The 18,736-nt window shown below is 44.2% G+C and overlaps 1 protein-coding gene across 6 annotated transcripts in view; it reads right to left on the bottom strand.

The window, feature by feature from the left end:
• Positions 1–18,736, bottom strand: part of RASA3 (RAS p21 protein activator 3) — a 268,967-nt gene that overhangs the window by 57,886 nt on the left and 192,345 nt on the right. For all 6 annotated transcript variants that reach the window (XM_064268615.1, XM_064268616.1, XM_010593593.3 and 3 more), the window contains 2 exons: positions 5,961–6,041; positions 5,490–5,562 (listed from right to left, as the gene is read on the bottom strand). In XM_064268615.1, coding sequence (XP_064124685.1) covers positions 5,490–5,562; positions 5,961–6,041 — 154 coding nt within the window. The remainder of the gene's footprint in view (positions 1–5,489; positions 5,563–5,960; positions 6,042–18,736) is intronic.

Raw genomic sequence — 18,736 nt, 5'->3', positions numbered from 1 at the left:
GATAACTAGTAACAGAGAATTCAAGTTCATCACCACCATGTTGTTTTCATTGGCTTTGCTCAACTCTCAAGAAGAAACACACTCAAATTAGTTTCCTTTGCAGCCTCAGGCCCCTGATTCTTGGGAACCTGGGTGTCAAGGGGACCCCTCAACCCATTGCCGTTGAGTCGATTCAGACTCATAGCAACTGTACAGGGCAGAGTAGAACTGCCCCATAAGGTTTCCAAGGAGCAGTTGGTAGATTCAAACCGCCAACATTTTGGTTAGCAGCTGAATGCTTAACCACTGTGCTGCCAGGGCTCCAGGGGCACCCCTTAGGACTATTTAATCCTCACAGCATCCATACAGCGAGAGCACTCCCTTCATCCTGCATATGAGGACTCCTGGGGGCTCAGGCACTTGACCGAGGTCACCGCCATAAGCTAAGGCAGAGTTTCCCCACCTGCCTCACATCAGCACATGCCCTCCAAGCATGTGAGTCCCACTATGTGCCAGGCTCTGCGGGTGGATGATGGAGAAGGCATGGTCCCTGACCTCAAGGAATGCCCAATCAGGTGCCCATCTGAGTGGCAAGCACATGGCACCGAGACGTGGTTCACTCAAAGTCCAAATTCTCAATCAACTGAAAACCTGCTCTTTTGACCAATCTCCTGGCCTTGCAAGGCCTTTTACTTTTGCTACTGATGCTTCAAAGCAATGCATGCTTTAGGGAGGAAAGAGGCAAAGAAGGCAGTCCACCTTGGGCCCCAGTGCAGTCACTTGGAGGAAGTTGCTGCAGCCTCTCATTAAGAGAATCTTAAGATCAGTTTCTTGCGTCCGGCCGGCAGGTGCCACAAGCGTTTCTGAGGCTTCTTTTTTATCAATATGATGCAGAGGGTACAAGCATCCCACCCATGAAATCTCACGACTCAGGAAGATCAAATGAAACACTCTGAAGTCCCTGACCAGGACTGTCTGAAACCACAGCTCCTGAACTTCCCCTAGAAGCTACGTCTGGGGACTTTAAAGTTTTATTTTGCTCACCAAGGGGAGACGGGGGTGGATATCAAGTTAGTTGAGGTTAGAAAAATGAAAGAAAACATCAAAACACTTATTTTTCTCTTGCTATTTTAGGGATTGTGAGTTCCTTAAAACATAAAAAGGAACTGAAGAGCTAGATTCAAGTGATGGGGTAAACTTGAAGCCCAGTTCCTGCCAATCCACAGGGTCCCTCGTAGCACGGGGGAAGCTTTTACCCTGGCTTGCAACCCAGGAATAATAATGCATCCAGCAGCTGTGCTCCTAGCAATCTCCATGAGTTATGTGCTAGGCGCTAGCTTTAACTACACAAACCACGTATTAAATTACACCCATGATTACAAACAGGCTGCCTTCTTGCCTGACTGACACAGTTCCTCTTCCTTTGAGCCCTCCCCGCTCAAGGGATTAGGTCGGAGTTAACGTTCATTTAGAAGCTCTCGGCTCAGAGTTCTAATCCAGAATTTGGCACGAAGTCATTATGGGATCTTGCTTAAAGTGCTTAACCTCTGAGCTTTAATTTTCTGATTTATAAATTAGAGGTAAACACTAAAGACGCTGCTTAGGTTGGCTGAAAGGAACAAAGAAACGCTCTGAAGCTTCCATTTTGCCATGCAAGAGCATTGCATCCATCGCTGATCACCCGGTGTGGTAGCTCCCTGGCATTCTCAGTCCCAGAGCTCTCAGACGCTTCTCTCCCTCCTGACCTCCACGCTCTTGTCTCCAGTCATCTAGTTAAACTCAAAGGAGCCCTGGTGGTGCAGTGTTTTAGCGCTCAGCTGCTAACTGAAAGGCCAGCGGTTCAAACCCACCGGCCTCTCTGTGGGAGGAAGACCTGACAGCCTGCTTCTGTAAAGATTACAGCCTTGGAAACCCTATGGGGCAGTTCTATCCTGTCTTACGAGGTTGCTATGAGTCAGAATCGAATCTACAGCAATGGATTTGATTTGGTTTCTTTAACTCCTCCAAATCGGCCCCTCCCCCACCTTCCCCATCTCCTAAAATGGTACTTCCATCCACCAGCTACTCCAGTCAGAAAAGTGGGAGTTTTTTTTAACACTTCCTGCCCCTCCTCCATTGTATCAGAAGTTCCATCTATTCTACCTCCACTTCTGGCTCCACCCTCACCCTAGCCACGTTCACCTTTGGCAAGCGAGGCTTCTCCAAGGCTCCATACCAACACTAGCTTTGCTGCCGCACCCCATACCAACCATTCCCCTCCACACAGGATGCGGTCATCTTTTTAAAAACACCAATCATGCCACGTCCCTGCTTGAAATTGTTAAGTGACTCCCTCTTGCCTGGCTCACCACACCCTGTCACTGCCCCTAACTTCCTCAGCTTGGCTGAGCGCTTACTTCAGGCCCTCAGCCATGCTGGAAAGGCTGGCTCCTCCTCAGCCTGCAGGTGTCTGATGAAAGCTCACCTCCTCAAGGCAGCCTCCCCTGTCTGCCAGCTCTTCAAGGTTCTTCTGTACCGTAACACCTTCTCTTGTACCGCACAGAGTGGATCACGGTGCTATCACGGGGCTAGCCTCTTTATTATCTGTCTCTCGCACTGGCCTATCAGTGAGGGGACAGCTGGGCCATTTTCTTTTCCATTTTATTACCAACCTAACAGCAGCACACAGTAGGCACCTAAGGCACTTGCTGAATGGATAAAGGTGGCTCTTACAGAATTTAGACACGTAAGGGGGTTTTAGGTGGTACAGTTTGCACTCGACTACTACCCTGAACGCTGGCAATTAGAACCTAGCAGCACCGCAGAAGAAAGGCCTGGAAATGTGCTTCCATAAAGATTATAGCCAAGAAAACCCAATGGAGTTCAGTTCTATTCCGTAACACACGGGGCTGCCATGAGTTGGAATCGACTCGATGGCAATGAGTTTGGATTTTTGGTTTTAGTTGTCCCTAGGTAGTGCAAATTGTTAACGCCACTTAGCTGCTAACTGAAAGGTTAGAGGTTTGAGTCCACTCAGAGGCACCTTTTGAACAAAGTCCTGGCGATCTACGTCAGAAAAGTCAGCCATTAAAAACCCTATCATGCACAGTTCTACTCTGACACCTATGGGGTCACCATGAGTCTGAGTTGCCTCAATGGCAATGGGAAAAAACTGGAGCTGTTGGCCTGGAAGAAGATGGCCTGGAGGCTATTTACTTCCTATTGAAACTAAATATCTATTTTTCTCACTGTGCTCTTGTCCAAGGCTGCCTGCCAACACGCTGGGCAGTGTTTCCCTTCCACATTCTCCTTTCCTGGAGGGCTGAGGGGAAGGCAGACAGGGGCTTGGTCTCAGATTGGGTCAGAGGCCATAGAGCCTCAGACAAACCGTGAAGTACTGCTAACAAGCTGAGACTGAAATGAGATAAGGAGAAGCCTGATAGGAGCGGATTTGTTGCCACTAAGCAAGGGGTTGAACCATTTCAGTCAAAGGACGTAAACTCCAAATAGCAAGGTTTACTGAGCCCTGACTCAAAAGTCCTCTGGTCTTTGGGCAGGCCTGCTCCATAAAAGGAGGCTGAAGGCAAAACAGTTATCTAGCAGACCCGAACCCGCTGCAATAATCAACTGAAGTTGAAGGCCTTCTCAGGAGTTTTACAGATTGGCTGTCCAGACTATTGTTTTTCAAATGCATCTGTTGGTTGTGAAATTAATTTAGTGGGTTGAGATCAGCATTTAAGAAAAAAAAAAGAAATACAAGTATACAAAACAGAAAATAACAGCGTACCACTCATAGTATGGGTTAAGAATTGTGTAGAAATAGATACAGATGCACGAATGAATTGGCTCACAATGTAAAATCTATTTCTTATTGTGTGTTGTGCTAAAAATAGAAGTTTGGAAAACAGTGATCTAAATTATTACAGACAGCTTAGACAAGGAAGGCTATTGCTGCCTTTAATTCATAATTCACATTAAAAACTGTTTTCTACATTTTATGATCAAGAATTCCTCCCCGCCTTCAGAGATTCAACAAATCGCCCTTGGGGTTAAGGTGAACCACCACTGGCTTTCTGCCTTATCCTGACTCTCTTAAAAAACATTTTCTTCCTTTGGCTATAAAATGAGAACTTCTAGGCGGTCCACCAGGCATGGCTTCCATCTGTGACTGATAATGGCTCCCTATCCTTGGCATCCTGGATTCTGCCTCCAAACCCTTGGATCCTGTTACCCCAACAAAGCTGCTCACTGACCTCCATCCCCTAAAAGAATCATGTGGGCTTCCAGGCTCCTGTCAGGAAAAATCCAAATTCTTTGCACATGAAACCCTTCGTTTGAACTTATCACTCCAGCTTCATTTTTCAAAACTTCCCACGTTTTTACCTCAACCCTACTTTGATTTGTACCTGTACAGTGTTTCCTTCCCAATACCCTATACAGGCAAATGGTGTCCTTTCTTTGCATTCCCCTCTGTCTGCAATTCGATCCCCGTTCCTACACTCCACTCAGGAGCCAGCATCTCTGAGAAGCTGTGCTCAGCCAGATCAGGTAGGGCTGGTGGTCTGTTCTCTGGGTTCCCAAAGCCATTTGTTTATGCGTCTGTTTTAGCATTTATTGCCCCAGATGCAATGGTTTGCTGGCACATCTTTCTCTTCTGCTAGGTAGTAAACACCTTGAAGACAGGTATTGAGGTCTTGTTCATGCGTGTCTCCCAGGATCTGATACACATTCAAGAAAGTTATTGATGGAATGAACACCTGACTAAATATACTGTATGTGTGCCTTCTTAAAATTCCAGTCCAGTTGTCGTGGAGCTGATTGCGACTCACGGGACCCCATGTGTGTCAGAGTAGAAGTGTGTTTCATAGGGTTTTCAATGGTTGATTTTTGGAAGTAGCTCTCCAGGCCTTTCTTCCAAGGTGCCCCTGGGTGGACTCAAACCACCAACCTTTCAGTTAGCAGCTAAGAGTGTTAACTGTTTCCATCACCCAGGGACTCCTTAAAAATTAAACTAGCTGTATTTATTTGTTTTTCTGTTCTACAAAGTCTTCAGCTGTCACATCTTCCTTCTTATTAATCTTGGTGTTTCACATTCTGAGAGGCAGACAGAAGAATTTTTGAGTCTGAATGGATTTCCCCTTTTGCATCAAAAACCATCGCTATTTCCGGTGACACAATCTTCCCACCACTGCTCAGGGAAGGCTGTGTGGATCAGCTGAACACAAACAAACGAAAACCCCCAAAGTCCCCATAGTTTGGCAAGTATTCATTTGTCAGCATTTAACTCAAAATCGGGCCAGTACAGGGAGCAAACAAAACAGCCTTTCTCTCTAGCAAGAGCAGAGAAAGTTCCTGGGAACCAACACGCTGCAGGGCTAGGGAGAGGCTGGCCAGCATGGTCCCCGACATCTCCTGTGCTGGTACTTGAAAAGAATTTTCAAAAGGAAGTAATTGAGATAGTTCAGATCTAGATACCAAAGTATCTCGGGTATAGAGTTTCAGCTGAACATCCATCCCATTAAAATACCAACCTCAAAATAAAACACTTCATCAAACTGGGGGTTGTTGGTCTTCTTTTTCACTTTTGTCTTCTTTGCTTCCGATCTGTAATTAAGAGAGGAAGGATTAAGATTAAAAATAACACGGTTGATCCCAAACCTCTTGGTCTTAAGACAGCTATTAAATGCACAAGTAACTTACTGCCTTTATTTATCTTATAAATATTTCTGTTTGTCTCCAACTCCAGATGGTATGCAAATTGGGCTAAAAATACTCAACGTGAAGAACATAAAGGATTTCTTTTTTTACAAAGCAAATTGAGAGAAATAAAAGAAACAAAGGGAAGTCAACATTATACATTCTACCTCAAAGTGCTTCCTGCATTCTTCTGAATGAGGTGTTATTATCGTTACTTCAGAACTGTGCTCATTGTCCACTACCCAGCCCTACTAGGACCACAAACGAAACCCAGCGGGGACGGGTATCTCATGAATGCTACTTGCCTGTATGGTCCTGCTAATGTCACAGTGGCATAAGGATCACACTGTCCATTCACTATGGGGAGACCTTGGCACTCGAAGATGCTGAAGAGAGAAGTGAAAAGGGGACAGTGATCAAGACAAGGAGATGAGATGCAAGGACCAAGGAGGTAGACCTTGACCACAATCTCTTTTAAGGCATTCTCTTGGGTCTAGGACGGCAGGTCTCTGAACAAGGCTAAGAGCAAAGAGTCGTGAATTCTGATGCCATCTTGGTCATTAACTTCCTGGAAGCTCCATGTCTATAAAACAGTAATGGATGCATTGATTAACAATTAGAAAACATTTGGGAAGGGAAAGAGAAAGTTTCTCTTCCAGCAGATGAGTTAATGCTATATTCAGTGTGAAACAACCTTGGCTGAGCACAAGTTTGGGGTGACTTATGTGATTTACAACACTCTCTTAGAATGATGCCTCAACCACTACCAGTCACTGTAATGACGACAAGCATTTACTTAACTTAGTACACTCACTTCCTATGAGCCAGACACTATTCCAAGTGCTTTATATGATTCACTCATTTAATTCTGCAACAGTCATAAAGTAGGTACTATGCTTAATTCCATTTTACAGGGAAAACTGAGGCCTAGACCAGTTAAGTAAACTTACAACTAATAAGTTGCAGAGCCAAGATTTAAACCAAGAAACTGACATTACAGCCTGTGTGCTCACCCTGGCTATATGTCTCTTGGAAGTATAAGAGTCCTCCCAGTTTCAGATTTTACTTATTCACTGATTCCTGCCTGCAGATCAGGGGACCAACTGTCTCAGTTGAAGTTTTTCTTTAAATTCTTAAATGTAGTTACAAAAGCTATTTTAATGTCCTCAACTACTAATTCCATCATCTCTAGGTCTCTTTCCATTCAACTGATTTTTCTTCAGTTTATGGGCCACATGTTCCTGCTTCTTGGCATGTCAGTCATTTTTGATTGTCGGTTTTATGTGGTTGAGTGTCTAGATTTTGTTAGCATTAAAGGACAAAACTGTTGGCCTTTGTTCTCATAAGCAGTTATGGTTCTCTTGGTTCAGAGTGATTGTTTCAATTCGTGTTTTAAGCTTTGTTAAGGGAGGCTACCAGTAGCCATTACTCTTGGGACAGTTCATTCCTACTCATTCCTACTACAAAGATGCCCTCCTGAAGTCTGTACTGAATGGCCTGAGTGGTAGCAAGGGCTCTGCACTCTGGCTGGCCAGTGGGCGTCCAAATGATTCGCAGGACCATGTGAGCTCTATGAAGAGTTCACAGCTCCATGGAAGGTGCATCATATGACCCTTTGGACCGTCATGCTACACCTGTGCCTCTGCAAAGATTCCTGGGCCTTGGTGAACTTCCCACCTTTCCAGAAGCCTGACCCACAATTTCCTGCTCCTTCAGGCTCCCTGAACCCCAGCCTCTGTCTGCCTGACTAATCTGCCAGAATCTGCTTGAGATACTCCAGTTCTGTGGTCATGAATATGCCTCCCAGCTGGGACAGGAACAACTGTAGGACTCCCCTTCCTTGTTTCCCTTCTCTCAGGGATCACAGAACCATGCTGCCAGCTGTCCCATGTGTGAACATAGTTTATTCATGCACTTTGTCCAGTTTTTCAGTTGTTTATGATGGAAGAGTAAGTCCAGTTCCTGTTCTTCCACCATGGTCAGAAGCAGAAGTCCTAACCGTAATATTTGAATGTTGAGTCTGCCTATACAAAATCCATCATCATTTTCCCTCAACTACTTGACTATTTTGCCTATTTTCTCCTTGCCACGGGGAAGCTGGAAGACAATCAGATTCTCGCATTCCTTTGTAAGTAAGCTGAGCTACTCTGGTCCCCTCTCTGGAAGCCGTTAGCTTCTTTTCTTTATACTTTGAGTTCTAACATTTTATCAGAATATTTCTACATGAAGGGGCTTTTTTTTTTTTTTTTTCTTTCCCATTTATCCTCCTCAGCACTTGTGCACTGCTTAAAACAAGTCATACCTTCCCATGCTTGGGGAATTTTCCTTTCTCTCTAATGTTCTACCATTTTCTTCAGGAACTTTTATTGGGTAAATTGGGCTTCGTGGATTAATCCATTATTTCTACTGGCTTTATCCAATATTTTCAACTCTTTCTTGTTTTAGTCTACTTTCTGGAATGTTTCTTTATCTTCCAGATTACTTACTTAGTTTTCATTAGTTTATCCATTAAACAAATATTTATTCATCCACTAACTAATTCCTTAAACAAATGTTTATTGTGTTCTCATTGTATTTCAGGTGTCATTTGGAACAGTAACAGAATGGTGAACATGACAAAACATGATCTCTGTTGTCATAAAGTTTAAGTTCTACTTAGCTGGGATAGCAACAAAAAAAGTAACAAAGCAAATCATAAATACCACATAGGGAAAGTGTAATGAAGGAAATAAACTGGATAGGCTAATAGAGGCAAAAAAAAAAAGGCAGTAGTCAACCTGCTCCGAGTCCCTGGGTGGAGCAAACAGTGACGTGCACAGCTACTAACTGAAAGCTTGGCAGTTCAAACCCACCCAGAGACACCTTGGAAGAAAGGCCTGGCAATCTACTTCTGAAAGATCACAGCCATTGAGAACCTATGGAGCCCAGTTCTACTCTGAAATACATGGGGTCGCCATTAGTCAGAACTGACATGATGGCATTGGGTTTGGTTTTTGGTTTAGTCAACCTATTCAGGCTTGTCAGTGGGTGCCTCCTGGAGAAAGTGGCACATGAAGGTGAGATCTTAAGAACACGGAATCCTCTATGAGAAAAGAGGGAAGAAGGGAGGACTCCCGGGTAGGGGAACAGCTCTGAGGCAGGAAAGCGCTCAAGGAGGCAACTGGCTAGTTCAGAAGGCTTAAGGAGATCTATGTGCCCTTCTTGTTAAAATGATCTGAGTCTAATGCAAGCCTGTTTTTTTTGTGTTGTTTTTTTTTTTTACTAGATTCAGTTGTTGATCAGGAAACTGGGTATAAGGTAAAGACAGGTAAGTACGTATGCATTTTGGAAACTCTGAGAAATAATGCTTTCATGAATAGCAACTGAGACGACATTGCTAAGTGTCCACTTTCATTAGGTGCCATCAAGTCATTTTCGACTCATAGCGACCCCATGGGACAGAGCAGAACTGCCCCATAGGGTTTCCTAAGCTGCAATCTTTACATGAGTACATAGCTCCAAGCCACTGGATGGGTTAGAACCAACGACCTTTCGGTTAGCAGAGGAGCGCTTAACTATTTGTGCCACCAGGGCTCCTAATTTATGTTAGTAATTTTTCTAACATCTTTTTCTTTTTTTACTTTTATTGCGTTTTAGGTGAAAGTTTACAGCATAAATTAGTTTCTCATTCAAAGATTTACACACAAATTGTTTTGCGACATTAGTTGCAATCCCTGCAATGTGTCAGCACTCTCCCCCTTTCTGTTCCAGGTTCATTCGTCCAATTTTCCTGCCCCTTCCTGCCTTCTCCTTTTTGCTTTCGGGCAGGTGTTGCCCATTTGATCTTGTGTACTCGATCGATCTAAGAAACACATTCCTCATGTGTGTTACTATTTGTTTTATAGGCCTGTCTAATCTTTGGCTAAAAGGTGGAATTCAGGAGTGGCTTTTGTTCTGAGTTAGCAGGGTGTCCAGGGGCCATAGTCTCAGAGATTACTCCAGTCTCTGTCAGACCAGTAAGTCAGATCTTTTTTTTTTTTATGAATTTGAATCTTGTTCTACATTTTTCTTCTGCTTTATCCAGGGCCCTCTATTGTAATCCCTGTGACAGCGGTAGGACAGCGGTAGGTGGTGGTAGCTAGGCACCATCTAATTCTTCTGGGCTCAGGCTGGTGGAGGCTGTTGTTCATGTAGTCCATTAGTTCTTTGGACTAATATCTTCTTGGTGTCTTTGGTTTTCTTCATTCTTCTTTGCTCCAAAAGAGACGGGACCAATAAATGTATATCAGATGGTTGAATACAAGTTTTTAAGACCCCAGACGCTACTCACCAAAGTAGGATGTAGAACATTTTCTTTATGAACTATGTTATGCCAATTAACCTAGATGACTTCCAAGACCATGCTCTCCAGGCCTCAGCCCCAGTAACTCTGTCCCTCAGAGTGTATGGATGTGTCTAGGAAGCTTCTATGACTTTGCCTTGGTCAAGTTGTGCTCACTTCCCCTATATTGTGTGTTTCCCTTCACCAGAGTTGGCACTTGTCTACTATCTAGGTAGTGATTTCTCCTCCTCCTCCCCTGTAACCATCAAATGATGTTTTTCTCTGTGTGTAAAGCTTTTCTTGAGTTTTTATAATAGTGGTTGTGATGGTTAAGGTTGTGTGTCAACTTGGCTGGGCCATGATTCTCAGTAGTTTGATAGTCGTATGTTGCTGTGATCACTTTCATGATTAGATTTGAGATTACGTGATCACCTCCATGATGGCATCTGCTGTGAGTAGCCAGTCGAAAGGGAGTTTCCTTGGGCATGTGGCCTGCATTGAATATTCTGGCAAGGCTTGGGGGCTGTTGCTCGTTCTGGATCCTGCAGCTGGCTCCTGTTCATCTGACCTCCGGTTCTTGGGACTTGAGCTAGCAGCTTACCTGCAGTCTTGCCTGCGGATCTTTGGGATTCATTGATCTTCAGAGCCTGTGAGCAAGAACCCTGCTCTCCAACCTGCTGATGTTGGGTTCACCAGCCCCTGTGGAAGCGTGCATCAGGAGAAGCCTCTATCCTGACCAGGTGACTTGGGATGTTCCAGTCTCTACAACTGTGTGAGCCATTTCCTTGATATAAACCTCTGTTTCTGTTTATATTTATACGCTTTACTGATTTCGCTTCTCTAGAGAAAAAAAAAAAATTTTTTTTTTAGAGAACCCAGTCTAAGACAGTGGTCTCATACAATATGTCCCCTTTTATAACTGACTTATTTCACTCAGCATAATGCCGTCCAGATTCATTCATGTTGTGAGATGTTTCAAGGATTCATCATTGTTCTTTATTGTTGCATAATATTTCATTACATGTATGTACTTAAATTTGTTCGTTCATCAGTTGATGGGCACTTAGGTTGTTCCCATCTTTTTGCTATTGTGAATAATGCTGCAGTGAACATGGGCGTGCATATGTTTATTCGTGTGACAACTCTTATTTCTCTAGGATATAGGTTTCTAGGAGTGGGATTGCTGGATTGTATGGTATCTCTATTCTTAGCTTTTAAAGGAGACACCATATCGTTTTCCATTATGGTTGTAATATTTTATATTTCCAGTAGCATTGCACAAGAGTTCCAATCTCCCTGTAACCTCTCCAACATTTGTTATTTTCTTTTTTTTTTTTTTATTAGTGCCAGTAATGTTGGGGTGAGATGGTATCTCACTGTAGTTTTGATTTGCTTTTCTCTAATGGCTAATGATTACAAGCATTTCCTCATGTGTCTGTTAGCCACATGATGTCCTTTTTGGTGAAGTATCTGTTCATATTCTTTGCCCATTTTTAAATCAGATTATTCATCTTTTTGTTGTTGTTGAGGTGAAATATTCTATGGATTTTAGAGATGAGACCCTCATAGGATATGTCTTAACCAAATTTTTCCCCAGTCTGTAGGTTCTCTTTTTATTTTTTTGGTGCAGTCTTTTGATGAGCGTGTTTAATTTTCAGGTGTTCCCAATAACCTAGTTTATCTTCTGATGTTTGTGCATTGTTAGTTATGGTTTATATTGTATTTATGCCATGTATTAGTGCCCATAGCATTGTCCCTATTTTTTCTTCCATGATCTTTACTGTTTCCGGTTTTATATAGATTTTTATTCATTCTGAGTTAGTTTTTGTGTAGTGCGAGGTATGGGTCCTGTTTCATTTTTTTACAGCTGGACATCCAGTTTTGCCAGCACCATTTGTTAAAAAGACTATCTTTTCCCCATTTAATGGCCTTTGGTCCTTTGTCAAAACCAGCTGACCATAGGTGGATGGATTTACACCCGGGTTCTGCATTTTGTTCCATTGGTCCATGTGTCTGTTGTTTCACCAGTACTGGGCTGTTTTGACTACTGAGACTGGATAGTAGGTTCTGAGATCAGGTAGTGTGAGGCCTCCTACTTTTTTCTTTTTCTTCAATAATGCTTTGCTTACCCAGGGCCTCTTTCTTTTCCAAATAAAGTTAGTGATTAGTTTCTTCATCTCGTTAAAGAATGCTGTTGGTACCTGGATCAGGATTGCATTGTATCTGTAGATTGCTTTGGGTAGGACTGACATTGTCACAATCCCACATCTTATTTCTTAAAAAGAAGCACCGCTATAAGCTGGACAGAGAGCCCACCTCGAGCACATTTGGCAAACCATCTGAATTCCTCATTTTCACTCCTACCCATATAAAGACCAATTTGAGAAATGCTCTATTCTCTAACTCAAAACAAAGATTGGCTCCTGATTGCAATTACATAAAGATATCTTGGAGGAAAAAGAAAAATCAATACCCCAACCATCTGGCAAGCAAAATGCACAAACTGGAATAAAAGCCACGTTAGCCTCAATCACACCCTCCTCACAGAGGAGGACGGCCCTTCATTAGCACCCTAACAGCTTTATGAGACAATTACAGCACAGCTGCACAGCCACGGGAGGCTGGGGGGGGGACACTCTCGCTGGGGCTGCCTTCGATTACATAAAGTTAATTTTTAGTTTACTTGAGAACTATAGTGATGAAAAAGGTATATTCATACCCCGTGCCTTCACCTAGGACCTCTCCTATGCGACACAAGTCCCATGAATGCATAGGACTGTTACAGATATTTAAAAACAAACAAACAAAAAAACCTGGTGCTGTCGAGTCTATTCCAACCCGTAGAGACCCTGTAGGACAGAGTAAAAGTGCCCCCATAGGGTCTCCAAGGCTGTAAATCTTTAAAGGAGCAGACTGCCACATCTTTCTTCTGAGGAGCGGCTGGTGGGTTCAAACCACCGACCTTTTGGTTAGCAGCCAACAGCTTTAACCATTGTGTCATCAGGGACTCTCTGGTATGAAAAAGAAGATAAAAAATAATTTTCTATATCAGCCACTCATTAGGAGCGTCTACGTCCTAGAAAGGAAACTTTGAAACATACAAAGTGACCAATGCAGTCCATTAATCTGGAATCTTAAGTCCAATAACTAAATATTTTGTATTTTTTTTTTAACATTTGTTGCCTTTGTGTGCCGTGGAGTTGATTCCGACTCATAGCAACCCTATGGGACAGAGTAGGACTGCACCACAGGATTTCCTAGACTGTAATCTTTATTGGAACAGATTGCCAGGTCTTTTCTACCACGAAGCAGCTGGTGGGTTAGCAGCCAAGTGCTTAACCAACCATGGCACCATCAGGGCTCTTATTTTAACATTTAGAGGTTCTTATAGGGTAAAAAAAAAAAAAAAAATTTTTTTTTTTTTTTATAGGGTTGCTATGAGTTGGAATCAACCCAGCATCAATGGGTTTATATTTAACCTAGCTTAAGAGCTCAGCTGCTAACCAAAAGGTTGGCAGTTCGAGTCCACCAGCTGCTCCTTGGAAACTCTATGAGGCAGTTCTACTCTGTCATATAGGGTCACTATGAGCTGGAATTGACTTGAAGGCAGTGGGTTTTTTTTTGTTTTTAATAAGTTCCTGGGTGGTGCAAACAGTTAAGTACTATACTACCAGCCGAAAGACTGGTGGTTCAAACCCAGCAGGGGTGCCCTGGAAGAAAGGCCCAGTGATCTGCTTCCAAAAGGTCACATCTTGAAAACCCTATGGAGCACAGTTCTACTCTGCACACATGGGGTCACCATGTGGTGGAACTGACAGCAACAGTTTTTTTTTTTTTTAATTCACTCTGACCCTTGAAAATTTACGCTTCACGGCTAGAGGAACAGGTTGGGCTAGAGGAACAGGCTGGAGTTGAGAAATCGTGTGTCAATTTTCTTTCCTTTCTTAGACCTTGACAGCATTTTGGTGCCTTCACTTCTCCATCCAACTATGAGGCAAATGTCGTAACATTTCCCTTCCTAGGTAGCTGTCAAAGCAATTTTTTCCGATACACCCTGATAAAGCATCAACAACGGCTACGAGCAATGGTCACCCATGCCGACGACAGGTCAGCATTCTGCCTTGTGTGGCTTTCCTCTGAAAGGTTTCCTTGACCTTAGAAAGAAAAAACCACAAATCAATAGCCCTTCAGCTTTTTTTTTTTTTTTGTAATTTCCTAATAATGAAAAATAGGATCTTTACTGGATTTGAGACCTTGTTGGAAGCCTAAAAAAAGGTAATTTCTCAGTTGGCTTCACTTGGCAAAATTGTACTCAGCAGTGCACCTCTTGAGACCGGAGCCAGCCAGGAAGCCCGGGGCTTTGTTTCTCTGACAATCAGCATCGCAGGTAAGTCCGTCAGGATGCACGCCTGGCGGGCTGCTGTCAAGTCCGGAGAGAGGAATGGGGGTGGGGAGATGTGGAGCTGGTTCAGCAGGAATTTTCAAGGTTATTCAACAAGATCTTTTGTTTGGTTTGCTAGCTGATCGAGTCTCAAAGTAGAAAAGTATATTTAACCCACATTTGGAATTTCTGGGTAGTGCAAACGGTTAATGCCTTCAACTGCTAATCAAAACTTTGGTGGTTCGAGTCCACTCAGAGATGCCTCAGAAGAAAGGCCTGAGGATCTACTTCCGAAAAACCAGCCATTGAAAACTCTATGGAGCAGTTCTACTCTGACACACACGGGGTCACCATGAGTCAGAATTGATTTGCCAGCAACTGTTTTAAGACAAAGAAGCAGGTACAACATACCCAAGAGAAAGAGCCCCTCTCACAGAGAGGAGAAACCCTGGAGCCCTTGGAGGAGTTGTGAAAGGGAACAAGCAAATCATTAATCTCGATTCCCACGGAAGCCAAGAATCCAATGCATGTAGACCAAAGTAGCAGAGCTTTTTCCCCTTTTTCTGTCTTCTGGTACAAACAAAAGGAGCCCTGCTGGTGCAGTGGTTAAAGCGCTCAGCTGCCAACCGAAAGGTCGGCGGTTGGAACCCACCAGCTGCTCCATGGGAGAAAGATGTGGCAGTGTGCTTCCGTGAAGATTTACAGCCTTGGAGACCCTATGGGGCCGTTCTCCTCTGTCCTACAGGGTTGCTATGAGAAATGCGTTGGATTTCTAAAGGAAGGAGGCTCCAGATCCAAAGAAGCATTTATAAACAATCAATTCATCTCCACTCTGTAACATGACTGTCCCCTCGCCACCAGCACTGACTCTAGTTACCTTGCAGACATCTCCAGATCACATAGATGAAACGCTTAAATCACACAGCAAGTGACTACCAAACGTCTTCTCTGTACTCAAGAGCTCTGCGAACGAGCTTACTGCTCTGCATACATTTTAAAACACTCTTCTCAACTGAAGTGTTTGTATAGTTATGTGTTTAATATGTCTCCTCCGCTAGAACGTAGGCTCCAGGAGGTTACGTCTAGCATAGAACCCGGCATATAACAGGTGATCGTTAAACCTGTTTGAATGCACCAATAAATGCATGAATGAATACATGATGAAGAGATGGTGTGTTTCTCTTTGTTAGGAATAGGAAAAAAAAAGAATGAGATGGGGCTCTTGGCTTCAAGCTTGAGATCTAGTTGGGAAAATAAGACGTGCACACATGAAAAGATACCCGTATAAGGCAGGGAATGGTAGATGCCAAATCCAGGGTACAGGCAGTAAGAACTACCAGGAAAGAGGACGGACACTTAATGAGCCCCTGCTACACACTACCAGGCTGGAGACACCGCAGAGCATCTCCTTTCTGAGCATCGACTCCACAGTCAAACTCCAAGCTCTACCACTTACCAGCAGCAAGACCTCAGACAAGTTACCGAGCCCATCCTTTGCCTCAATCTCCTCTTCTACGAAATGGGGGTAATAACAGATACATTCCTTGCCGAGCTGTTATGAGGACAGAATGAGCTCATTGTGTTAAGTATTGAGAATAGTATCTGACACATGGTAAATGCTTGGTAAGTAAAAATTATAAGCCTCAGAAAGTCCTGCAAACTAAGTATGGTCTCCAATGAAATGTTATTGAGCAAACTGGGCCTACAAGATTAATTTACTTTCTCAGGTCATGTAGTTAGGTTTTCAGTCCAAGTCTGACTGTCTCCAAAGCTATGCTGGACACAAAATGGACGGATGGATGGGTGGGTGCATGGGTGGATAGCAACCCTTTAGGACAGAGTAGAACTGCCCCATAGGGTTTTCAAGGAGCGCCTGGTGGATTTGAACTGCTGACCTTTTGGTTAGCAGCTGTACCCTTAACCACTAGGCCACCAGGGTTTCCTCATGGGTGGATAGGTAGATGGATAAATGGAGATCGGTAGTGAGGGAAAGGTGGTTTTCACCAAAGGGGCCGTGCAGGGCCATGGAGGAGAAGAAATGAGAGGCAAGGACAGGTGGGGGCTGCCTGCAAATTCAGGCAAAGACACCAAGGAGAGGAAGGTGCTGAGATTTTCAGATACTCTCAAGCAACCTGGAGTAAACCAACCGGGCTAGAGTGAAGCACCATTCCTTCTTCTTCACAAAGGTGGTTGGGTGAGTCTTGGAAATGCTCCCTCCCTGCAAGGATGTGGGCCCCAATGCCAGCAACCACTTTCTTCCATAAGACACCCTCCTGAATCTGTTCTTATCATCCCAGCCAGAAACATCTCCTCCTCCAGGGAACTCTAGAAATCCTCTGTTGAGGCCTCTTCTGTCACCTTTCACATGATTGTATTGCCATTATTTGTGTGCCCTCTCATCTCCCTGCACTGCTTATACTCCATCTGCTCCCACCACCGATCCATGGTCTACCCTTCTCTGCCTGGCTCTGCTCCTCAGGAAGCAGACTTCTATGAACTGCATCACCCAGGCTCCCTTGTTCTGTGGCTTCTGTGGGCTTGGAGGCACTGGAAGGAGTTGGAAGGTAGAAGGAAGAGAAGTCAGGGTATTCATTCTCCTGCTATGTCTCTGGAAACCCTAGTGGCGTAGTGGTTAAGTGCTATGGCTGCTAACCAAAGAATGGGCAGTTCGAATCCACCAGGCATTCCTTGGAAACTCTATGGGGCAGTTCTACTCTTTCCTATAGGGTTCCTATGAGTCAGAATCGACTTGACAGCAACAGGTTTTTTGCTACCTCTCTGCTTCTGTGCACCCTGAGAGTGGCAGCATCCTTCTTTCATTGAGCGCATGTCAAGCAGGCCCTCTCCTCTGCCTCTTGCTCTCACCAGCCTCCTTAGCATCACTTCCGCCCCTTGTCCATCAAGTCTCTGCTAACCCCTGGGCACTTCCAAATTTCTTATACCCGTGGCTTGCCTTGACTCTGCCCACACCTCTCTAAGTAGGTTCTTCACTGCTAGCTAAGATTGCCATCTGTCTGCTGCTGGAACCCTGCATTCCCCAACTATGGGCTTGTTGAGGATAGGGACACTTCTTACGAAGCCAGTTCTCAGGATGGAAGAATTCGTTCTCTGCTTCTACTACCTGAAAAAGAAATACAGATGAACCACAGGTTGGTTTGCTCTGGATTGACATGACTGGCATCCCTAAGTTATGATTATAACAGAAAATAACATGGATCCACTGTGCTTTGAGGTGATCAGCTTCATTCATGTACCCAAACCACCTCACAGAAAGATGGGCATGGAGTGGGGGGTGGGAAGGAGGGTTGTAAATTTCACAATGACAGACATAAGGTGTCTGCCCCAGTGCTTGTCCTGTGACACTTGACCCTCAGGATGCCCTGCGGTGAAGCCACCTCACTCCCTTCCAGGTTTCATCTGTCAAAACAAAAGTGGCTTTTGTTAGGGACTGAACGACAAGTCAGCAGATGAACCCTCCAGACAGATAACATCAGGATGACTCACCAGACTCCAGAGTGAGATGTTAGAAAGCAAAACAAAACAGCAGGAAGGTAGGAAAGTCCACGATTTCTGAGAGGACCATCAGAGGATTTGACCTCTACAGGATCACACAAAGGCTCAGTGCTAAACCTGCACCGCTAAGGGGGAAAGCCTTTTGTTGCTGCTTACGTTGGGCACGTATCCTATTTCCTAAGGCTTCACCACTTACCCGGTTTTCACTCTGACAATTCGGGCAAGTGATGGAGAGATAATACTCTTCCTTTAATATTGCTGGGGAAAGTCCAAGGATCAACAGCCTGGAAACATGCTGGAGAAAGGAGTAGGAGAAACACCTTGGCTTTCTCTCTAAAGCCATCAGTCTTCCAAACCTTGGGGTTACAGAGAGTGAATGATCTCTCCTGGACTTCTTAGGAAAGAAATCTCAAACACTCATAAGGCGATCCGGAGTTTAGGGGAGGCAGACAAGAACGTCCCTTACTCCTTCAAAAACAGCAGAAAAGGACAAGTTTACTCCCTGACAATAAAAAGGGGGTAAGCTGGTAGGCAGTCCCCGGGTGGTGCAAAGGGGAATGCACTTGCCTGCAAACTGAAAGGTTAGAGGTTTGGGCCCACCCAGAGGCACCTTGGAAGAAAGGCCTGGTGATCTATTTCAGAAAAAGGAGCCATTTAAAATCCTATGGAGCATGAGTTGAAGTTCATTCAACTGGTTTTTGGTTATGCTGGGCAGGGAGATGGGGACTGGAAAGAGAACTCAGAAAGCCCTGCCAGGAAAAACCCCCTAGGGACCATACAAGAGAAGATTTGTGGCCAGGTAACAGGCAAGAGAATAGCCCCGGATTAAGGGAAACAAAGAGGCTAAAGGAGGGTGGATCAGTAAGGGAGGACCAGCACAGCTCCAC

This window comes from Loxodonta africana, chromosome 15 (assembly GCF_030014295.1).
Source record: "Loxodonta africana isolate mLoxAfr1 chromosome 15, mLoxAfr1.hap2, whole genome shotgun sequence".
NCBI lineage: Eukaryota > Metazoa > Chordata > Mammalia > Proboscidea > Elephantidae > Loxodonta > Loxodonta africana.
Note: the sequence above shows the minus strand (reverse complement) of the source record. Positions and strands in the feature narration are given on the sequence as shown.